At 35.6% G+C, this 18,495-nt stretch overlaps 2 protein-coding genes and 1 non-coding gene across 4 annotated transcripts; 2 read left to right on the top strand and 1 right to left on the bottom strand.

Annotated features, from left to right (window-relative positions):
* Nucleotides 1-1,030: 1,030 nt before the first annotated feature.
* Nucleotides 1,031-18,314, top strand: LOC107038981 (kinesin-like protein KIF14). Of its 2 annotated transcripts, XM_015258381.1 has the most exons (10): nt 1,031-1,490; nt 2,812-3,982; nt 4,906-5,034; nt 12,272-12,432; nt 12,519-12,698; nt 13,878-14,153; nt 14,337-14,409; nt 14,805-14,968; nt 15,526-15,982; nt 17,487-18,314. In XM_015258381.1, exons 1-10 carry the CDS (start codon nt 1,390-1,392, stop codon nt 18,150-18,152), a joined length of 3,378 nt encoding a protein of 1,125 aa, XP_015113867.1. In that variant the 5' UTR covers nt 1,031-1,389; the 3' UTR covers nt 18,153-18,314. The 2 variants fall into 2 exon arrangements, with proteins under 2 accessions (XP_015113867.1, XP_015113869.1); XM_015258383.1 differs by lacking the exon at nt 13,878-14,153.
* LOC107038984 lies at nt 6,850-9,417 on the bottom strand. Its single transcript, XM_015258386.1, has 2 exons — nt 8,960-9,417; nt 6,850-8,294 (listed from the first exon to the last, which is right to left on the bottom strand). The coding sequence occupies exons 1-2, from the start codon at nt 9,060-9,062 to the stop codon at nt 8,008-8,010; spliced, it is 390 nt and encodes a 129-aa protein (XP_015113872.1). The 5' UTR covers nt 9,063-9,417; the 3' UTR covers nt 6,850-8,007.
* Nucleotides 16,540-16,611, top strand: Trnap-agg. Its single transcript has one exon. It is a non-coding gene; the product is annotated as a tRNA-Pro (tRNA).
* Nucleotides 18,315-18,495: the final 181 nt, after the last annotated feature.

Here is an 18,495-nt window from a genome sequence, read left to right as displayed (position 1 = left end):
GCACTAGATCCCGGAGAAAGGCACTAGACCGACGCGGGAAGTTTTTCGGTTTTTGAACGGCAATTTTTTTTCAATTTGATATTTGATATTTCTTTATTGAAGACCCAACAGCCTAGGCTGAATACAGGGTCCAATCATTTGACAAATATTACTTTTATTATTTTATTTGTACATTTTTATTTTTATATATTTAATATTACTTTTATTATTTTTATTTTCGGGGGGAAAGTCGACTTTCGCCAAAATCGAATTTTTTCGCCAGGTGAACGTTGATTCCGTAGTTTCTGGACCGCGTAATGCCACTGCGCCCCTCACTTGCCCCAGAAATGCAGAAATAAAATAGTATTTTTCGTTACGAGTAAGGAAAAGTGTTTTTTGGCTCGTGGGAGGTTTCGAGTGGCGAACTGTGCCTTTTTTCGTTTACTAATAAACGAAAAGACTTTTCGTTTACGAGTAAACGAAAAGGCACTTTTCGACACGAGGTGAACGTAGCAGCAGTGTCAAAATAGTATATTTCGTTACGAGTGCGGAAAAGAGTTTTTTGGCTCGTGGGAGGTTTATAGCACGAGTCGAAGGCGAGTGATATTATTCCACGAGCCAAAAAACATTTTTTCACGAGTTACGAACAATATTTTTCATCACAATGTGGCGGAAATTGGACTTTTAGGCACGCGGAGCCTAAAAGTCCACTTTTCGTCACGGCGTGATGAAATAGTATATTTCGTAACGAGTGCAAAAAAGTGTTTTTTGGCGAGTGGGAGGTTCATATCACGAGCCGAAGGCAAGTGATATAATCCCACGAGCTAAAAAACATTTTTTCACGAGTTACGAACAATATCTTTCATCACAATGTGGCGGAAATTGGACTTTTAGGCACACGGAGCGAAAAGATCACTTTTCGTCACAGCGTGATGAAAAAAATTATTCAAATTTCAAGTCGTCCACTAATTCCCTAGGACCTCCCGGCCAGCCTGCTTGCCGCTCCCTTCACTCTGCTCCCCTCGTTCTCGGCGAGTTCAGTCACGTTTGCTGAAGTTTGAAGTGCGACTGTAAACAAACGTATAAAACGGATTTTAAATAATAATCGTGTGTTGTGTCTGCTGTTTTATCGAAGAGTCGTGTGTCCGCGAGTGTCGAGACTGTTTTATATTCGCGGTATTTATTTATTTGCTGGGGTTGAAGGGGCACTGACATTTTTGTTGAATCCACATAACGTATTTTTTGAAATAATGACATGACCGTTGACCGGCTGCATCTGCTCCGCTGGGGAAGGGATAAGGCCATGTGGTGCAATGCCAGATAAAGGGAAAGAGTGAATTTGTGGGGCTCGTGGGCTCTTCTGCCGAGTGAGGGTCGTTTATTTTTAATTGTTTTAATGTTTGTTGGACAATGTCGAATCAGTCGGTGAACAGGGGCTTCTGTGGCGCCATTTTTTCAAGTTATCCGACTGGTTTCGGTGATGAGAATAAAACTCCTGTGAATATATCCTCGTGAGTAGTTGAATAAATTATTTTATAATTTTTTTTATTTTTATGATGTTTAATTGATTTTTGGGTAACGATTTTGGTGGTTTATTTTATTGTTGATTGAGCTCTTGAAAGGGTTGAAGTAGACTGTTTTTTTGCTGGTAGAGGACAAATGAAATGTCAAATTTTACTGAAATTTCAATAAATTCACTCATTTTTGGGGAATAACTGAACCGGAATTTATATTTCCCATTATTTTTTTATGAAAACTCAATAGAATTTTAATTTGTTTGGTAATTCTCTTGAATTTCTAATAAGAAGATTAACATTTAGTGTCAAATGACTCTAAATTTTTAATTAAATAAAAATTATAGAGAACATTTACCTAAACTTTTCTGAATTATATTAATTCAGAAAAGTTTTCGTGGAATATTTGCACTGAAAATCACAATTTTTATTGATTTTTCCATTAAATTATGAATTTTTAATGAAGAAATTCCTTAAAACAGTGTAATGAAGGTCTAAAGGCTTTTCGCTGTCGAAAAAAATAGAAGTTTTATGGAGAATTTAAATTAAATTGGACTTGGAGAGGAAAAAAATCAGAAAATTTCAAATTTCATTGAAAATTCAATGGAATTTCAAATTTTACAGTAGGAGAAACACAAGAATTTCTTAATTGACTTGAAGTTTCCATAGAAACTTGAATATTCAGTATCAAATTACTCTGAATATTCAATTAATTAAAAATTGAACAATAACATTTAACTGGATTCTCTTGAATTCTATCAATTTTCTTGAAATAATTCAACTGAAAATCGCAGAGTGCATTGACCGTTCGTCAAACAGTCCATTTTCAGTGAGAAAATTCCTTGAAATTTCAGTCAAAAATAATTAAAATCACTAAAATAAAATACATTTATTTCAATATATCCTAAAATATTCCACGAGTTCCCAATTAAATGACTCCCCTCAACCCTCTCCCCAATTCTCCAACGAACAACCACTCTCCCACCAAATGATCGCCTGAAAACATCACTCGATAAAAATTTCCCCAAATTCCACCAGGAAATTCACCCAAAAATCATAAAAACCCTAAAAATTAAAAACATTGATTTTCATATATCCTAAAATCTTCCAAGACTTCCCAATTAAATGACTCCCCTCAACCCTCTCCCCAATTCTCCAACGAACAACCACTCTCCCACCAAATGATCGCCTGAAAACATCACTCGATAAAAATTTCCCCAAATTCCACCAGGAAATTCACCCAAAAATCATAAAAACCCTAAAAATTAAAAACATTGATTTTCATATATCCTAAAATCTTCCGAACCTCTCCTTCCAGTCGCGCGATATTCGCCGAATCGCCGCGCGCCTGCGAAAATCTTGCGCACCCAATCAGCAATGCCCCCCACCCTCGAAACCCCCCTCAGAAAACCTACTTCGACAACCTGATGCCGGAGGACCCCCCTCCGACCCCAAAGCCCGCGCGAACCCCTGGCCAGTCCTCGGATAAGACCCCCACGTACTTCTGCACGCCAAGCCACCCCCAGAAGTCCACCAGCACGCCCTTCCGCACCCCAGTCCGTCGATTCTTCACCGACCCCTCCGCCCAGTCGACGCCGGACTGCTTCGGTCCGGTCCAGCTCGAGACCCCCCGCGCGAAGAGGGAGAATCCCCTCGAGGAGATGACGATCTGCGAGGGTGAAACCAGCAATTTAACCGTCGGCGTGAGGGTCAGACCGATGAGCCTCAGGGAATTGAACGATCCCGAGGCGAAACCGGTGGTTCGGGTCCACGAGAACTCGGTGACTGTCGACTCTGACTCCTCCCAGCACAGCTTCAACTACGACCACTGCTTCAAGTCCAGCGGAAAGTCCTCGTCGTTGGACCAGAAGAGGATCTTCGAGTCGATGGTTCTGCCCCTGGTGGAGAGCGCCTTCGAGGGCTACAACGTCTGCCTCTTCGCGTACGGACAGACCGGATCGGGCAAGAGCTACAGCATGATGGGGTCAGAGGTCAACCAGAGCCCGGACTCGAGGCTGCCCGAGGGGGCGGGGATCATCCCCCGTTTCTGCCACGAAATATTCTCTCGTGCTCGGGACAACGAGAACCTCCTCACCAGCGTCGAGATCAGCTACTTCGAAATTTACAACGAGAAGATCCACGACTTGCTCGCGAGCAACTCCAACGGCGGGAGGAAGCGAACTCCTCTCAGGGTCAGGGAGCATCCGGTATTCGGGCCGTACGTCGTCGATCTCAGCCAGCACTGCGTTCAGAGCTATGGGGACCTGCAGGGCTGGCTCAGGGTGGGGAGCTCGCAGAAGGCCACTGCCGCCACGGAGATGAACGAGAAGAGCTCCAGGTCCCACAGTATTTTTAGTGTTGTGCTCACCCAGGGGCAGAAGGGGAAGACCGCGCGGGGCGACCCCAGCAGGAGGAGCAAGATCAATTTGGTCGATCTCGCCGGCAGCGAGAGGCTCAGCCAGACTTGCGCCAGTGGAGAACGACTTCGGGTAATTTTTTTTTTTCAGTTTTTACTCTTCTGGTGCTGCAAAATTTCACTTTGTCTTATGGATAAATATACATTATTTTGTACGTGAGATTTTTTTAAAGTCAAATAATTATTAAACAACGCAAGCAGATCTTGCCAAAAGCCAACACGGATGACTAGACCGCTTTGAAACATTTTTAAGAACATTCGCAAAAAATTTGACAAATAATTTTTTTTTTTTCCTGTTTTTCCTCAATGCTTAAATTCTTATATATTTTTTGGAATTTGGTGAGTTGTTTCAAAACTATATTTATGTTTTTCAAGTTGAATTATTGTTGCAGTGAATGTTTAAATAATTCAGTTAATGTTCTACTTATGAATGGTGAAATTTAATGAATAATTTTTAAAATATTTTTTTCCTCTTTTTGGTAAAGTTGGAAATGTTTTTCATTTCCTCAAAGTTTAAATTCTTCTGTTTTACTTAATTTTTTGAGTCACTTAAAAAATATAGTTATATTTTTCAAATTGAATTATTATTGCAATGAATGTTAAAATTTAAGAAATAATTTGTTAAATATTTTTTCCTCTTTTTTAGTAAAGTTGGAAATGTTTTTCATTTTCTCAATGCTTAATAAAAAAAAAATTCAATCCAAAATTGTACATTTCAATTCAATTTTTTTAAATTTCTTTTTTAATTTGAATTTTTTTTTTTATTCTATATTTGCAATTCTGCTATATTTTTTTGTATTTGTTGAGTTGTTTGAAAACTATATTTATATTTTTCAAATTGAATTATTATTATAATAAATGTTTAAATAATTCAGTTAATGTTCTAATTATGAATGTTAAAATAATTGAAATAGAAGAATAAGGAAAATTAATGAATGAACTGTTTGAACGCCAGATTTTGAATTTAAAAATCGTCTAAATTCGTAATTCTTTCAGGAAGGAGTTTCCATCAACAAATCTCTCCTCACCCTGGGTAAAGTGATCGCCTCCCTCGCTGAGAGTACCAACAATCGAAAACGTGGATTCGTGCCTTATCGAGAGTCGATTCTCACGTGGCTTCTAAAAGTGAGTTTCAGTGCTTCTGAAGAAGTTTTTTTACCGTTTTAATCTCAAAAATCAGTGTGCACTTGGTAATAACATGAAAAATCACAAGAAAATTCAGCAAAAAATTACCTTGACGGCTATCTACGTCCAAACTATTTCTACTAATGTTAGAATATAATATGCATTAAATGCATAATATGCGAACAAATTAACAAAAAACACGTGAATAAACATGTTTTAGTTATTCTCACGATTCAAATGACATGAAATTGACCTGAAAGCTCTTCAGAAATTTTACAGAATGAAATGAAGTTGAAAAATGAAGGAATTCTTTGTGATGACCCAACACTTCCTTTTTTTTTCTTCAATCCATTTATTATTCATTCCCATACAAATAAAAATCCAAAAACAGAGTTACTCAACGAACAAGTAAATCAGTCAATAATACAGCAGTAGCATCACAATTACATAATACCCCGGGTTTCAACGGATAAAAAAGTGATTAGTAAAAGCACTTGAGGAAGAAAAATTCTCTTTTCCATTCTCTTTTGAATTATCTATCGGATTGTCTTCTCAATGCATCATGTCAGTGTAATAATTGAACATTGGCGGTCGAATGTGTATTTTCTTCCTTCCACATCTGCATCGGCAATTGCAGTTGCACCTGCAGCCCCCAGTCTCGTCGCACTTGCACGTCTTCTTCCCCTTTGGACCCTCGTCATCTACAATTTAAATTCAGTGACTCATTCTGCGTCATCAATCGTCAGAGTCGGTCACTTACCTTGATTTTTCTTCCCCTCCGCTTTGCGACTCTTCAACAACTCCCACACCATCTCGATTGTTCGGGAATGATCGTTTAATGTTTAAGCTCTTCTTTACCGATTGACAAAGTCAACGTACTCTGATAAGATTAGTTGAACCACTGGGTGCTCTAGCGTCGATCTGGGCTTTATACATTTTGCGCACGATACCACAGTTCCTCTTGCACACGGCACCAATGAAATTCAATTTCTGGCTTATTTCACAGATTTACTTTAAGAATGTTGAGGCAATTATCCTCTGTCGTTGTTCAAACGATTTCTCACGGATTTTCAAATATTTTTTAGTTATTTTTTCGCTATTTTCTCTTATTTAAGAGAAGTTGACAGAATTTTTTAGTTGAAATGAGTTTGATTTCCTTCTTGGGGCCATTTGTTGGCGCCGTGTGCAACAGGAGCTGGCGCTGTTGCCCTCTACAATTGAGAAGTTGAATGAAAACAAGAGTTGTTTTTAAATAAATCCCTTTATTTGTGAAATTAATTAGTTTTGAACGTTTTATTAAAAATGTTTGAAACGAATTAATTTTGTGAATGAAGAAATTGTCAAATAAATATGCAAGATGTCAATCAATTCTGCAAATTTATTTGATATTTATTTATTTAATATTTTTTATTAGTTTAAAAACCAATTGATTCAATTTTTCATCTGAAATTGAGATTAATTTCCTTCTAGGGCCGTTTGCCCTCTGCAATTATAAATTTAAATGAAAAGAAGAGTTGTTTAAATAAAAATCTCTTCTTTTGCCAAATTAATTCGTTTTTAATGTTTTGTTAAAAATATTCAGAATTTTTTTTCCGAATGAAGAAATTGGCAAATAAATATGCAATATGTTCAATAAATTCTACAAATTTCTTCGAACAATCTCAGATTAATTCAGGAATTTTCAAACATTTAAAAATATTTTTTCATCATTTAAAAACAAGTTAATTCAATTTTTTCTTTTAAATTGAACTCGATTTCCTCCTGGGCCGATGCTGTTGCCCTCTGCAATTGTAAAATTAAACAAACCAACACTCATTCTTGAAAAAATCTCTTTATTTGCAAAATTAGTTCGTTTCGAACATTTGATTCCGAATAATTTTGGAGTATTCGTATCTCAATATTGAAATAACCCACGTAATCAGTAGATTACATAAATATAAAATTTATTCTTATAAAGGTCGTTAGGAATTTATAAATAGAAACACGAAGGACGCTTTGCTTAGAACTAATTATCGAATATCTTTTCTCTATTCATTATTTCTTGAAAAATGAACACCTCCGTTAGCATCTTTCATTCTCACTCAAAACATGAGGTATTTACACGGAATAGAAAGATTGAGGAGATAATGTTCCCATCGAGGACCTCAACATTCTTCCTGTGAAGACTTGTTTCGATTTTGATGATGCTTATTGTTACAAAAAATATTTATTCGCGATGATAAGGCCGTTCTTGCGGTGTTTGGATTGGTTGTTGAGGTCTCGTTAGCCAGCACTCAATTATCGTAAAGCTTTATGTGTGGTTTATTACACTTATTAGTAATGACTAAACACTAAAAATGATGATGGATAGTAATTATTTGTTGAACGAAGCCCAAGGCTTTCATTCTCTTTCTCTTGAGATATTAATGGCTTCTTATTCAGCATCTCCTTGTTCTTGGCATTGATGCTGTCAAAATTATCGAGAAAAACGAAATTAATTAACAATATTATTTTTAGTACAAAAATTGGCGAAACGTCTTCCCTGTTGATAAATTCCGAATTTTATTGACAAAAAGATCTTGTGATATTTCTTCCTAAAACCAGTCGTTTTCAAGTGACAGTTGACTTGAAAGTCCGTTAACAACGAGCAAATCTGGAAAATACTAGAAAAATTTTTTTCACTTGGTTATAAATATTTGATTATCTCATTAGCAAATGCTCTCACGACAAAATGTCACAAGAAATTTTTTGTAGGAAATGTTTTCATTTACAAATGTTTCTTCTGAAGTTTTTTCCCAAAACCCCTCCCTCTCAAGATAATTCCAGAATAATAACAGACGATTGTTTCGTTTTTGATTGCCAAGTACAAAACTATCCCTCACATTCTCCAACCCTCTTAAATTCTTAAACAAAATATAAAATAAGTCTTAATAATCGAACTTAACTCAATCCTTAACAACTACTCAATCTTTTCTCGTGAGTCTCACCGCCTCCTCAACTCTTTCTCCCACTGAGGAACGAGAATTTTGACTTGACTTCTTCGCTGGACGCACTCTTCTTCTCTTGAGGCATGTCTCTGTCGAGCCCCTCTTCCCCAGTTTCCTCGGCGATTCCCTCCTCCTGTTCCTCAAAAATATCGTTGCAGGAGTTCGAGCGACTCTTCCTTATGTACGTCCCCAGCAGTCGCCTCTTGTTTTGTTTGCACAAATGACACTGATCGCACCGCGATTTTTGTGACGAAATCTTTTCTTGTTGGCTTGTGGTCTGGGACGTGGACTTTCCTGCGGGGAAAAAAATTAGGAGAATTGTTCACTAAATTTTTCGCAATCCCAGGGTTTTTCATCTTTATTTGAAATATTTTAACTATTGAGAACGTGAATTTAAATCACGATATGACAAAATTATCGGATGTAAATGAAGTGATAATTATACTGAGATTGAATCAAATAACAAGTGGAATTTAACAAATAACAAAATTTGAAATTTGTCCCTCTCATTTAGAAAATATTTTGTAGGAAATTGATGAATTCACGTATTTTAAAGAAAAGATTTCAATTGTATGAAATGAATAATGCATTAATTCCGAATAAATCTTCCATTAGAATTGATTGAAGTCTTCGAATCGCAGAAACATTAATTAATATTAAAAAAACTATTTTATGTGAATAAAAACGCAAGTAAAAATCGAGTTTGCTAAAATAGAAGTGTTATCGTGAGTCTTTTTGATAAATTTGATTCAATTCAAATCAATTATTATTCAAATTAATTATTTAAATTATATAAATCGACTGGAATATTTTTTTCTAGATACATATTCTTATGCATATTTTCTTGCTTGAAATGTCAGCATTCAATAAATCAAGAGCAATCAAACTATTACCAACTCCCCCCCCCAATTATCTCTAACAGTCGTGTTGTTATTCATAATATTCCCTGATAAACCTACCATAATTGAAATAATCCTTATTCCAAGGCTGCTCGTAATCCCGATAAACTGGTGTCCTCAAAGGGCCATATGCCAGCACCTCAGGCATATAAACAAAATCCATTTTTCTAAATTTCAAAACTCCTGTTACCTCAACAGCATCGAGTATTCTCGCACGAATGATGACCACACGATTCGAGTTATATTTAGCGAATCTAGAGTGTGAGAGTAGATAAAAAATATTCGTCCACACAATGAGCTCTCGTATCCAGAATTGCGAAAAAAAATACACGAATCAGGAAAATGGTGTTCACTCAGTAGTCAATGGGAGCTCATTTATTTGAATTGTTTCCTCAATGTTGAGAAATCATTTTTCAATGAGACCCGAGGGAAAACTGGTTTTGCAACTTCAACTTTCGAAGGTGGAGCTGTTGCGAATCCAACGGCGTTTTATTCCGAACTACGGTGTAACGACGAGACGCACGCAATGTTTACCAGTGAGAGAGCTGCTTCACGTACTCCCACCATTCCGACCTTCGGGGCTTTTTTACTCCCAATGAACAGGTCGGAATTGTAACGCAAATTAATTTTCAGGCGATTTTTTTTTTCTCTTCCAGCCAAAACACTTGAAAATTCACAGTATACAGAAAAGAGTGGGGCAAAACGGACACATGACTTCTCTGAAATTTGAATAATTGAACAATAAATTTAAAAAATGGGGAGAACTTTTTTTTTTTTTTTTTTTTTTTTTTTTTTTTTTTTTTTTTTTTTTTTTTTTTTTTTTTTTTTTTTTTTTTTTTTTTTTTTTTTTTTTTTTTTTTTTTTTTTTTTTTTTTTTTTTTTTTTTTTTTTTTTTTTTTTTTTTTTTTTTTTTTTTTTTTTTTTTTTTTTTTTTTTTTTTTTTTTTTTTTTTTTTTTTTTTTTTTTTTTTTTTTTTTTTTTTTTTTTTTTTTTTTTTTTTTTTTTTTTTTTTTTTTTTTTTTTTTTTTTTTTTTTTTTTTTTTTTTTTTTTTTTTTTTTTTTTTTTTTTTTTTTTTTTTTTTTTTTTTTTTTTTTTTTTTTTTTTTTTTTTTTTTTTTTTTTTTTTTTTTTTTTTTTTTTTTTTTTTTTTTTTTTTTTTTTTTTTTTTTTTTTTTTTTTTTTTTTTTTTTTTTTTTTTTTTTTTTTTTTTTTTTTTTTTTTTTTTTTTTTTTTTTTTTTTTTTTTTTTTTTTTTTTTTTTTTTTTTTTTTTTTTTTTTTTTTTTTTTTTTTTTTTTTTTTTTTTTTTTTTTTTTTTTTTTTTTTTTTTTTTTTTTTTTTTTTTTTTTTTTTTTTTTTTTTTTTTTTTTTTTTTTTTTTTTTTTTTTTTTTTTTTTTTTTTTTTTTTTTTTTTTTTTTTTTTTTTTTTTTTTTTTTTTTTTTTNAGGGTTTACGACGAGGATGCGGCTGGCATGAACTCCACAACGTCCCAATAATATAAACGGTTTTTCTTTTTTTTTATTCTATTTTTTTTTTAATTTGAACGATTGTTGAAGGTATTTGTCCTTGTAAAGCACAATTCTTCCTCTTTCATTCCTCCTCATCAGGGCAATTTATTCATATTTATCTACAAAAAAATCATGAAAAATTCCTATTGCCATATCTCCATACAGAGACAATTTACCTGTTTTAATTCACAGAATCTAAATGACAAAGTATTTAATAACTTGAGTATTTGATAGATTTGTGCTTTAATTTAATTGGAGAGTAAAATCGCTGAGAACCGCAAAATGGTCTGGAGGAGTAGGAGGAATGTTTACATTCTATGCAATAAAAAAAAATTTGAATCTCTTCGTAACATGAACATTTTGGGCTTAAACAATCAGTAGATTTGTCTACATATAAAACAGCACTTCCTTTTTGAATTCTCTTTGAGACGTAAAAGCCCATCAGAGATTTCTGGCGCACGTGACGGGTGGAACGTAGATACATCTCCCACGATACTAGAGTATTATTGAGACAGCGCAATGAGCTTTATGTTGGCTAGGCTCATTCAGACATAAACAATTTCTTGTCGAGCTATTTCTGGTGTTTGTTTGCGTGCCGAGGCTACATGCGCATATTTTTACAGGACGGGTTTAAGGGGTGAGCGAGGGGGGCGGGGGACTCAAGGGGGAGGGGGTTTAATTAGCAAGTGCGCAACTTGCGTTTTTAGAGTAAACAAAAAATTTAAAAAATGTGGGGAGTTGTTTTTCTGCTGAGGTAGGGGATACGGATTGTTAGTCGAGGATTTCATGACTGATTGAAGGGATTTTGATTGGGGGAATGTCTGATAAGATTATATTTGGAATTGAGGGGAATGTTTGGGTCATAATTAAATTTTCGAATGATTAATTAGGCGAAATCAGAAGACGAGTTCCTCGTTGAGAACGCAATCAGGGGTCTCTTTGTTTTCCTGGTAAAGCCTAGAGTTGAAAAAATACAGTACATCTTCTTCTTGAAGGGAGATGGAACATTAGTGGAATGTGGTTGATATAGACGCACATCAAGGGAGGATGTATCAGTACTTGAGAGTTTAGATATCGAAGTACTTGAGAAGTAGCTAAGCTACACGAGGATGGGTAGAAAAACTAGGTTTCCAGATTTTTTTTTCGATAGATCATTTTCTTGGCGATTACTCCGGGGAAGATGGCAGCGAACTTTAATGCAGCTTGCATGTCGATAAATCCACTGATGAATCCTTGATAATTATTCATTCATTTCACAAACGACTGATTTCAGGCGAAAATTCGCGGATTTTTTGCAGTTTATGCTTTTGGAAAAAAAAATCAGTGAATTATAAGTGACAAAAATGTCAGTGATTTCAAAAATTTCAAATAGTTTACAAAATTTCCAATGTTTTTTTTTTTTTTTTTTTTTTTTTTTTTTTTTTTTTTTTTTTTTTTTTTTTTTTTTTTTTTTTTTTTTTTTTTTTTTTTTTTTTTTTTTTTTTTTNGCCCGGCGGCTTGGCGCAGTGGGTAAGTTTCTGCCTCACGTGCGAAAGGTTCCGAGTTCAAAACTCGACCGGGTAGAATGGTGAGATCTAACCATTTAAAGTCTTGATCATCATCGCAGCATACCCTAATCAGGTCGAAGCGATGTAAAATATCGATGAAAAAAAAGTTATTTCTTATCAGCGCAATCTGATCTGAATGGTGAGCTGAATCATAATCATCATTGCTAAAATCAGATAAACCCGTGAAACAAGAATCAGATATCATCTGAATGTTTTTCCTAGTTGATCGCGACCTTCTGACCACCTGAAATCCCTGGTCACCCCGGAAATTGTGAAAAGACCATTCTTAGTGAGTCGATAATTGCGCATTCCCTTTTAGGAAAGCCTCGGAGGAAACTCGAAGACTGCAATGCTGGCAACTGTGGCTCCAAGCAGCTTGCACCTCGAGGAGACCTTGGCTACCCTCCGCTACGCCTGTCAGGCGAGATCCATTGTCAACCGAGTGCGCATTAACGAGGATCCCCACGATAAATTGATAAGGTTTGAATCGTTTGCAAACACTCGTTTGCAGATTGTGAATAATGTTTTCATCGTGGAATTTAATCTGTTGATGTTTATGTGGATAGAGAGCTGAAGGCTGAGGTTCTGAGACTGCGAGGAGTCCGGGAGAATTACGAGAAACAATTGGGGAACAGGAATTTCCTGGGTAATGATGGGATGGGTCAGGATCAGGACAAGGAGCGAGAGATTGAGAGACTGCGGAGCCAACTTAAGCAGACGGAGGAGCAGTTGAAGTTCACACAGAAGTAAGAGATCCATCCTTGATCCATCCTAAAACATGTTTTATGCTTCTCTTATGCTGGTCGAAATGTGCATTATACGAATCACTTTGGGGAGATGCGAAAAATCGCCGGAGCGTGGGTTTGAACCCACCACCCTTAGGTTTCCAGACTGAGCCTTAAGAGATGACTAAATTTGAGTAGAGATTTTCTTAGATTCTCTTCCTAAGAAACTAGATTTAGCGAAAGGTAAATCCTATTTAAATTAATTTCAAAAAAGTTTTCTATAAATAAGGGAAAGTGGACTTCAATCTCCAGTTCTTGAGGCTCTCATTCCCCTCTGAAAAAATTCCACTGGGAAATCCCCCGTCCAGAAAATTCAACAATCCAACATTCGAGTATCTGTGGAAATGTTTCCCCTCTAATCACGAAAAATTATTTGCCTAACGATTGCTATGAGGCACGTCAATATTGGTAATGCCGAGACTAATTCTTTTCCGATGTAACTGACCTGACACCAATTAGTTAGAGTAGTATCTACCCTGAGGCACTGGTTATCGAGGCGCATTAATTTTTATAGGTGATTTCATACAAAAGTGATTTATTGGAAAAAAAACCACAGTAACTGGTTGCGCAGTGCACAAATGAGGGATTGAGTATCATAAAATATTCATTATGAAAACGAAACAATGATAAATTTATCTTCTACGGTCGTCATCACTCCTGACTTTTGCCGGATCACTTCTGATAATGGTAGTGCATATCTTTATTCAACTTGATCCTTCATGATGAATGAATGTTACGCTGGTGACAATGGACTTCACTGTGACTCATTACGAATTGTGAATCATACTATAAAAATATTAATTTAATGCAGCAAACTAATTTATTTCCAACGCGAATGTATAAAAATTTATGCATCACTTTTTTTCTCCCTGCATTGTTAAATGCTTAATTATCTCGATAACAAGTCATTTTAAAGCAAAATGTCACAGAATATTTTTCGTCGGAAATTTTCTCACCTACAAAAAAGCTCTCTGATATTTTTTTCTAAAATCATTGGGTCTCGAGATAAATGCAAAATAAGCAAAAATGCAAAATATTGAACTGATAGAAATGATGGAAATTCCACGTTCGTGAACTCAAGCCCATTTTATTCAACGTAAAAAACAATAAATCTTAATTTCCAGTAAAATATTCTTTCAGATCGTGGTCAGAGAAGCTGGAGGAAGCTGAAAAACGTAAAGGCGTAGAAATAAATTTTCTTCGTCGTTGTGGAATTGCCGTTGAAATTGATTTTCCAGAGAATATAAAGTCTCCCTGTTTGGTACACCTGGCACCAGATCCAATCCTCTCGGGTACACTCTTGTACTTGATTCCACAGGGCTCAGTGTCCATAGGAAGAAATACCCAGGGCACGAGGAGATCCTCTGTCTCCCCGGATATTCTCCTGAATGGACCACTTGTCTCACCCCTGCATTGGTTAGTTAACCGACGACCTCCAAATCCCTATCGATTTACCAATTTACTTTGATATTTCGCCTGGGCCAAGTAAATTTATTGACAGTTGGATGAAGTGATTTATTGCGAAATTGAATTATTTTATTAGGTATCGGCGAGGTTTTTGAGGGAATGAATTCCAGCCTTTATTTTTCATTTTTACAGCACTATCGAGAATAATGAGGGACAGCTGACATTGAAACCTCAAGAGAATAGCGATACTTACGTAAATGGACAGGTATTATCCATAATCTATTCATTGTGATACCATTACTCTAGATAATGGGGTACTGATGGAGATTTTCATGCAGATAGATAATGAGACATGAGTAGTCCATCAGTTGTCTTAAAAAATAGCCAAACTAATCGAGTTCATTAATCATTTTTGCTTGCGAATGGAGATTTTGGAATTTTTCAAATTAAAGTTTTGGGTTTTTTTGTTCTATCGACAGATTGTGAGGCAAAAAGTCCGAAAATGCAAATATTTAAATGCGATTAAATCGTGCGATTAATGTCTTTTTCTCAAGCGACATTAATTAAAATTTAATTCATTCAGAAATTTTGAAAATTTTGAATTTTTCCAAAAATCGATTGTCTGGGCTTCATTTTTGTTTATTGGGACTTGGATTTCAGATAGTACGTAATGAGTTATCGCTGAGGCATGGGGATCGTTTAGTTATTGGTGGCAATCACTATTTCAAAGTGTGCAATCCAGGGGATGGCAATGGCCAATGCACTTCGCAATCTATTGACTATGAATTTGCACATCAGGAGATACTCACGATACAGGAGGACAAGTTAGTAATAATGTTATTCGTGCTATTGGATGGGAGAAAAAAACATTTTTTTAATGATTTTTTTGAATGAGAGGGAATTTAAATGATTGATTCGTCACTTTATCTTTTTCTCGCCTACAAATGTTGAGTTATTTTGATAACGAGTGGGTTTAGGAGAAAATGTGACAAGACATTTTTTATCGGAAATTTTCTCACCTACAAAAAAGGCTATTTAACATTTTCTCCTAAAACCACTCACTTTCGAAATAATTTAATTTTTCAGAAGATGTGAAAAGTTGAATTGTTGCTTTTTTCGTTTCTCCATCTTGTTAAATGTTCAATTATCTCGATAACGAGGAGTTTTAATCCAAAATATCATATAACATTTTTTGTTGGAAATTTCCTCACCCACAATAAAGCCCTTCTGACATTTTCTCCTAAAGCCACTGGGTTTCAAGATAAATGCAAAATAAGCAAAAATTTCCAAAATACAGTCATCACGACAAAGAAACATATTTCTCCTGCGAAATAGTTAAGCATCAAATGTTTTTAATCCTCTCAAACCTTGCACATATCAGATTGAGAAAAGAACTCGAAGAGTCGAAACAGAAAGCAATAAAAGAACTGGAAAATGCGAAACGCGACATAGAGTTCCAGCTGGGCTCGCAAAAAGTGAATTACGAGAGAGAGATAAAATGCCTCGGGTCGACTCTGGAGCATCAGAAACAGGCGCTGGCAGAGGTTACCAAAAGAAAGAGGGAATTGGAGATTGAGAAGGAGATGCTGACCCATCAGATCGAGAGGAACACGAGACAGCGGATTTCACCGGAGGAGACCCCCAGGGTGTCACCTTATCGATCGAATTTCCTGGATGAACTTGAAAAAGTACTGACTGAAACCACGAATGATGCTGAGGCTGCATTGACTAATGACACCAGCAGGGATAGCATGCGATCTGGGGGCATTACGTTACACGAGATGCAACTCCTCGTCAGGGAGGCCAAGGAGAGGTGTCGCGAGATCGGTCTCAATTATGTAAGTTTATGTGTTATTTTTTTTTCCATTCTATTTTATTTTCTCGGTTAAACGAATGAAATATCAATTTTATGAATTCATTAAAACGAAGGAAATAATCATTTCATTTCACTTTTTCATAAAACTGAATAAAATATTTGTTTTATCTCATTTCATTTATTTATTTAAATAGTGCTGTGACTTGTAAATGTTGCGGCCATCGCCCGAGGGCCTTCAGCCAGGGCATGTTGAATGTGGAGTGGGTTTTTTCACTTGGACAATCCTTGGAATATTCGGTTTGAAAACTGGGTTAAATTGCAGATGAATATTATGTGGAAATTTGTGATGAAAAATTGGTGTGGAATTTTGGCCCGGCCGGGGCTCGAACCTGGGGGCTTGAGGTTGTGAATCTCATGCTGCTACCAAGTGCGCCACACAGCCGGGATTTTGAAGTTCATTTTCATGTCTATTTCATTGGGTTCAGTTATAAAATAATTTAGAACCTTAAACTCGTGTTTTAAATCTTTTTTTTTACGGATTCGTGTGGAGAAATTTTTTGGTTCAGACATAGCATCTGAGGCTCGTTGGTCTAGGGGTATGATTCTCGCTTAGGGTGCGAGAGGTCCCGGGTTCAAATCCCGGACGAGCCCGATTTTTTTTTTACAAAATTTTAATTTTTCTATCCTAAACATCATAAAATTTAAACATTGAAATTCGCATGTTTTTTTATGAATGTTAAGTAATTGTTTAAAAAAATTCCAAGATGCTAATGAAAATTTCACGGCTGTTGTTGTGTCGAATACATTGATGCCAATTAGCGAAAAAAATATAGAAATATTTATATAATCGCGCAATCGATCCTGAGAGAACACGATTGGCGATCGAAAAATGCGATTCTATTTTTAGACGTAGAAGTGATTGCTACGCAGTTGGGCAATGCGCTTTGTGCCTGCACCTTGAGGCCTCGATCGCATGATTTTTGATGCATGATTAAATTGGAGCATTGCGAATAAACCAATTAACGATTCAGCTGTGGAGTAATAAAACGTGATGAGTGATTTTTGCTTTTTGAAGGGAAGTTTTTACAGGATTTTTTTTTTAAATCTCAATTCAAATTTTTTCACAAAAAAATGCATTAAAAAATTTCATTATTTTCCTTGATTTCAATTTTTTTTCTTCATTTTTTAATCGAAGGGAAATTCAATTAATTAATTAATTATATCAAATTATTAATAATAATATATTATTAATATTATATTATTTTCATGTCATTTTTTTCTTTAAAAAACGGATTGAAAAATTCAATTACCTTTCTTCAATTTTAGTTTTTAAAAGGAATTTCATTGATTGATTGATTGATTAATTATATTAAATTATAAATTGATAATTAATTGTACTCTATTTAATTTAATTTTTCGACTCCACAAAATATTAGTTTCATTCTTAAAAATTCAAAAATTATTAAATAAAAAAATAATTTTCAAAAATTATCAAAAATTTGAAAATTATTATTATTCGCTTTCAGGAATTCCTCCAACAGAAAGTGATAACGGATAACGGTCTGCGTTCGATGATCCGAGTTCGCGACAGGATGAGGAAGCTGGAGGCCTTCTGGGAGCCCCTGTACTTCCTGGACTGGGTGCAGCGTCTGCGGGACAACGACCACGAAACCACGAGAAAGGACTTGATGGACTCGACGGAGCACTGGGAGGCCCTCGACGAGAGCCAACTGGAGGACTCCCTCGACAGCAGTCGCATCTCAATAAACCTGACCCCAATAAAGAGGCAATTGAACGAAAGCCTCCTCCAATTATCAATGAACGGTTCACTGTTCGAGGCACCTGACGAAGTGAACGATCCACTCGTGACTCAGAGGCGCGACGACATGAAGTCATGCCTCCTGCAAATGGAGATCGCTGCTAGAACCCTAGGCAAACTCTGTAGTGACGAGAGTGAAGACATCAGTAAAGAAGTCACCGAGTCCCTCACAAATGTCAATGGAATCTTGGCGTCACTGAGGAAGACTCTTGATTTAGTTGACAATAAAAATAGTTCTGCGAGTGTTAAGAACATTTTCATGAAGAGTTATTTGAGCTCCAGTTCACGAACGCCCACCAGGTCCCCCAGAGCTCTCAAGTGTCCGGTTATCCGGGAGAACCCAGGGAAAACAGTTCGCTTCAACGTTCAATGATCACCCCTGACACTCGTTACAGGGAACTGATAACACTTCAGTGAAGTCTCTAGTTGTTTTATAAGATACCTGACATTGTACAGATTTTTATGAACACGAGTATTTGTCGTAACGTCTTGCCTTGTACCTTAAGATTAATAAATTTTTTAAGGAGTAAAATAACACGTCACGTTGATCTCTTAATCTGCACCGCAAGGTGTTATCTTCGTTTTTATCTTTGATCGCCATAAAGCCGAATTGAACAATAAAAAGCGCACATGAGGCCGTTTTTCGCTCGAGTGTTTGAGGAATCAAAGGATTTGCTGAAGATTTCTTCCAGACTTTTCCTCAATGTTTCAGCCAC

The sequence above is a fragment of the Diachasma alloeum genome, unplaced genomic scaffold (genome assembly GCF_001412515.2).
Source record: "Diachasma alloeum isolate Michigan unplaced genomic scaffold, Dall2.0 Dall_scaffold_00289, whole genome shotgun sequence".
Classification (NCBI taxonomy): domain Eukaryota; kingdom Metazoa; phylum Arthropoda; class Insecta; order Hymenoptera; family Braconidae; genus Diachasma; species Diachasma alloeum.
The sequence above is the reverse complement of the archived record's forward strand: the minus strand, read 5'-3'. Positions and strand labels throughout refer to the sequence as shown.

Bases quoted from the DNA above. Each gene is read 5' to 3' on its own strand.
- LOC107038981 (XM_015258381.1), top strand. From the start codon at position 1,390: ATGTCGAATCAGTCGGTGAACAGGGGCTTCTGTGGCGCCATTTTTTCA. The intron at 5,035-12,271 runs GTGAGTTTCAGT...ATTCCCTTTTAG, and splicing joins TTCTCACGTGGCTTCTAAAA to GAAAGCCTCGGAGGAAACTC. The intron at 14,969-15,525 runs GTTAGTAATAAT...TGCACATATCAG, and splicing joins CTCACGATACAGGAGGACAA to ATTGAGAAAAGAACTCGAAG.
- LOC107038984 (XM_015258386.1), bottom strand. From the start codon at position 9,062: ATGGATTTTGTTTATATGCCTGAGGTGCTGGCATATGGCCCTTTGAGG. The intron at 8,295-8,959 runs GTAGGTTTATCA...TTTTCCCCGCAG, and splicing joins TAAGGATTATTTCAATTATG to GAAAGTCCACGTCCCAGACC.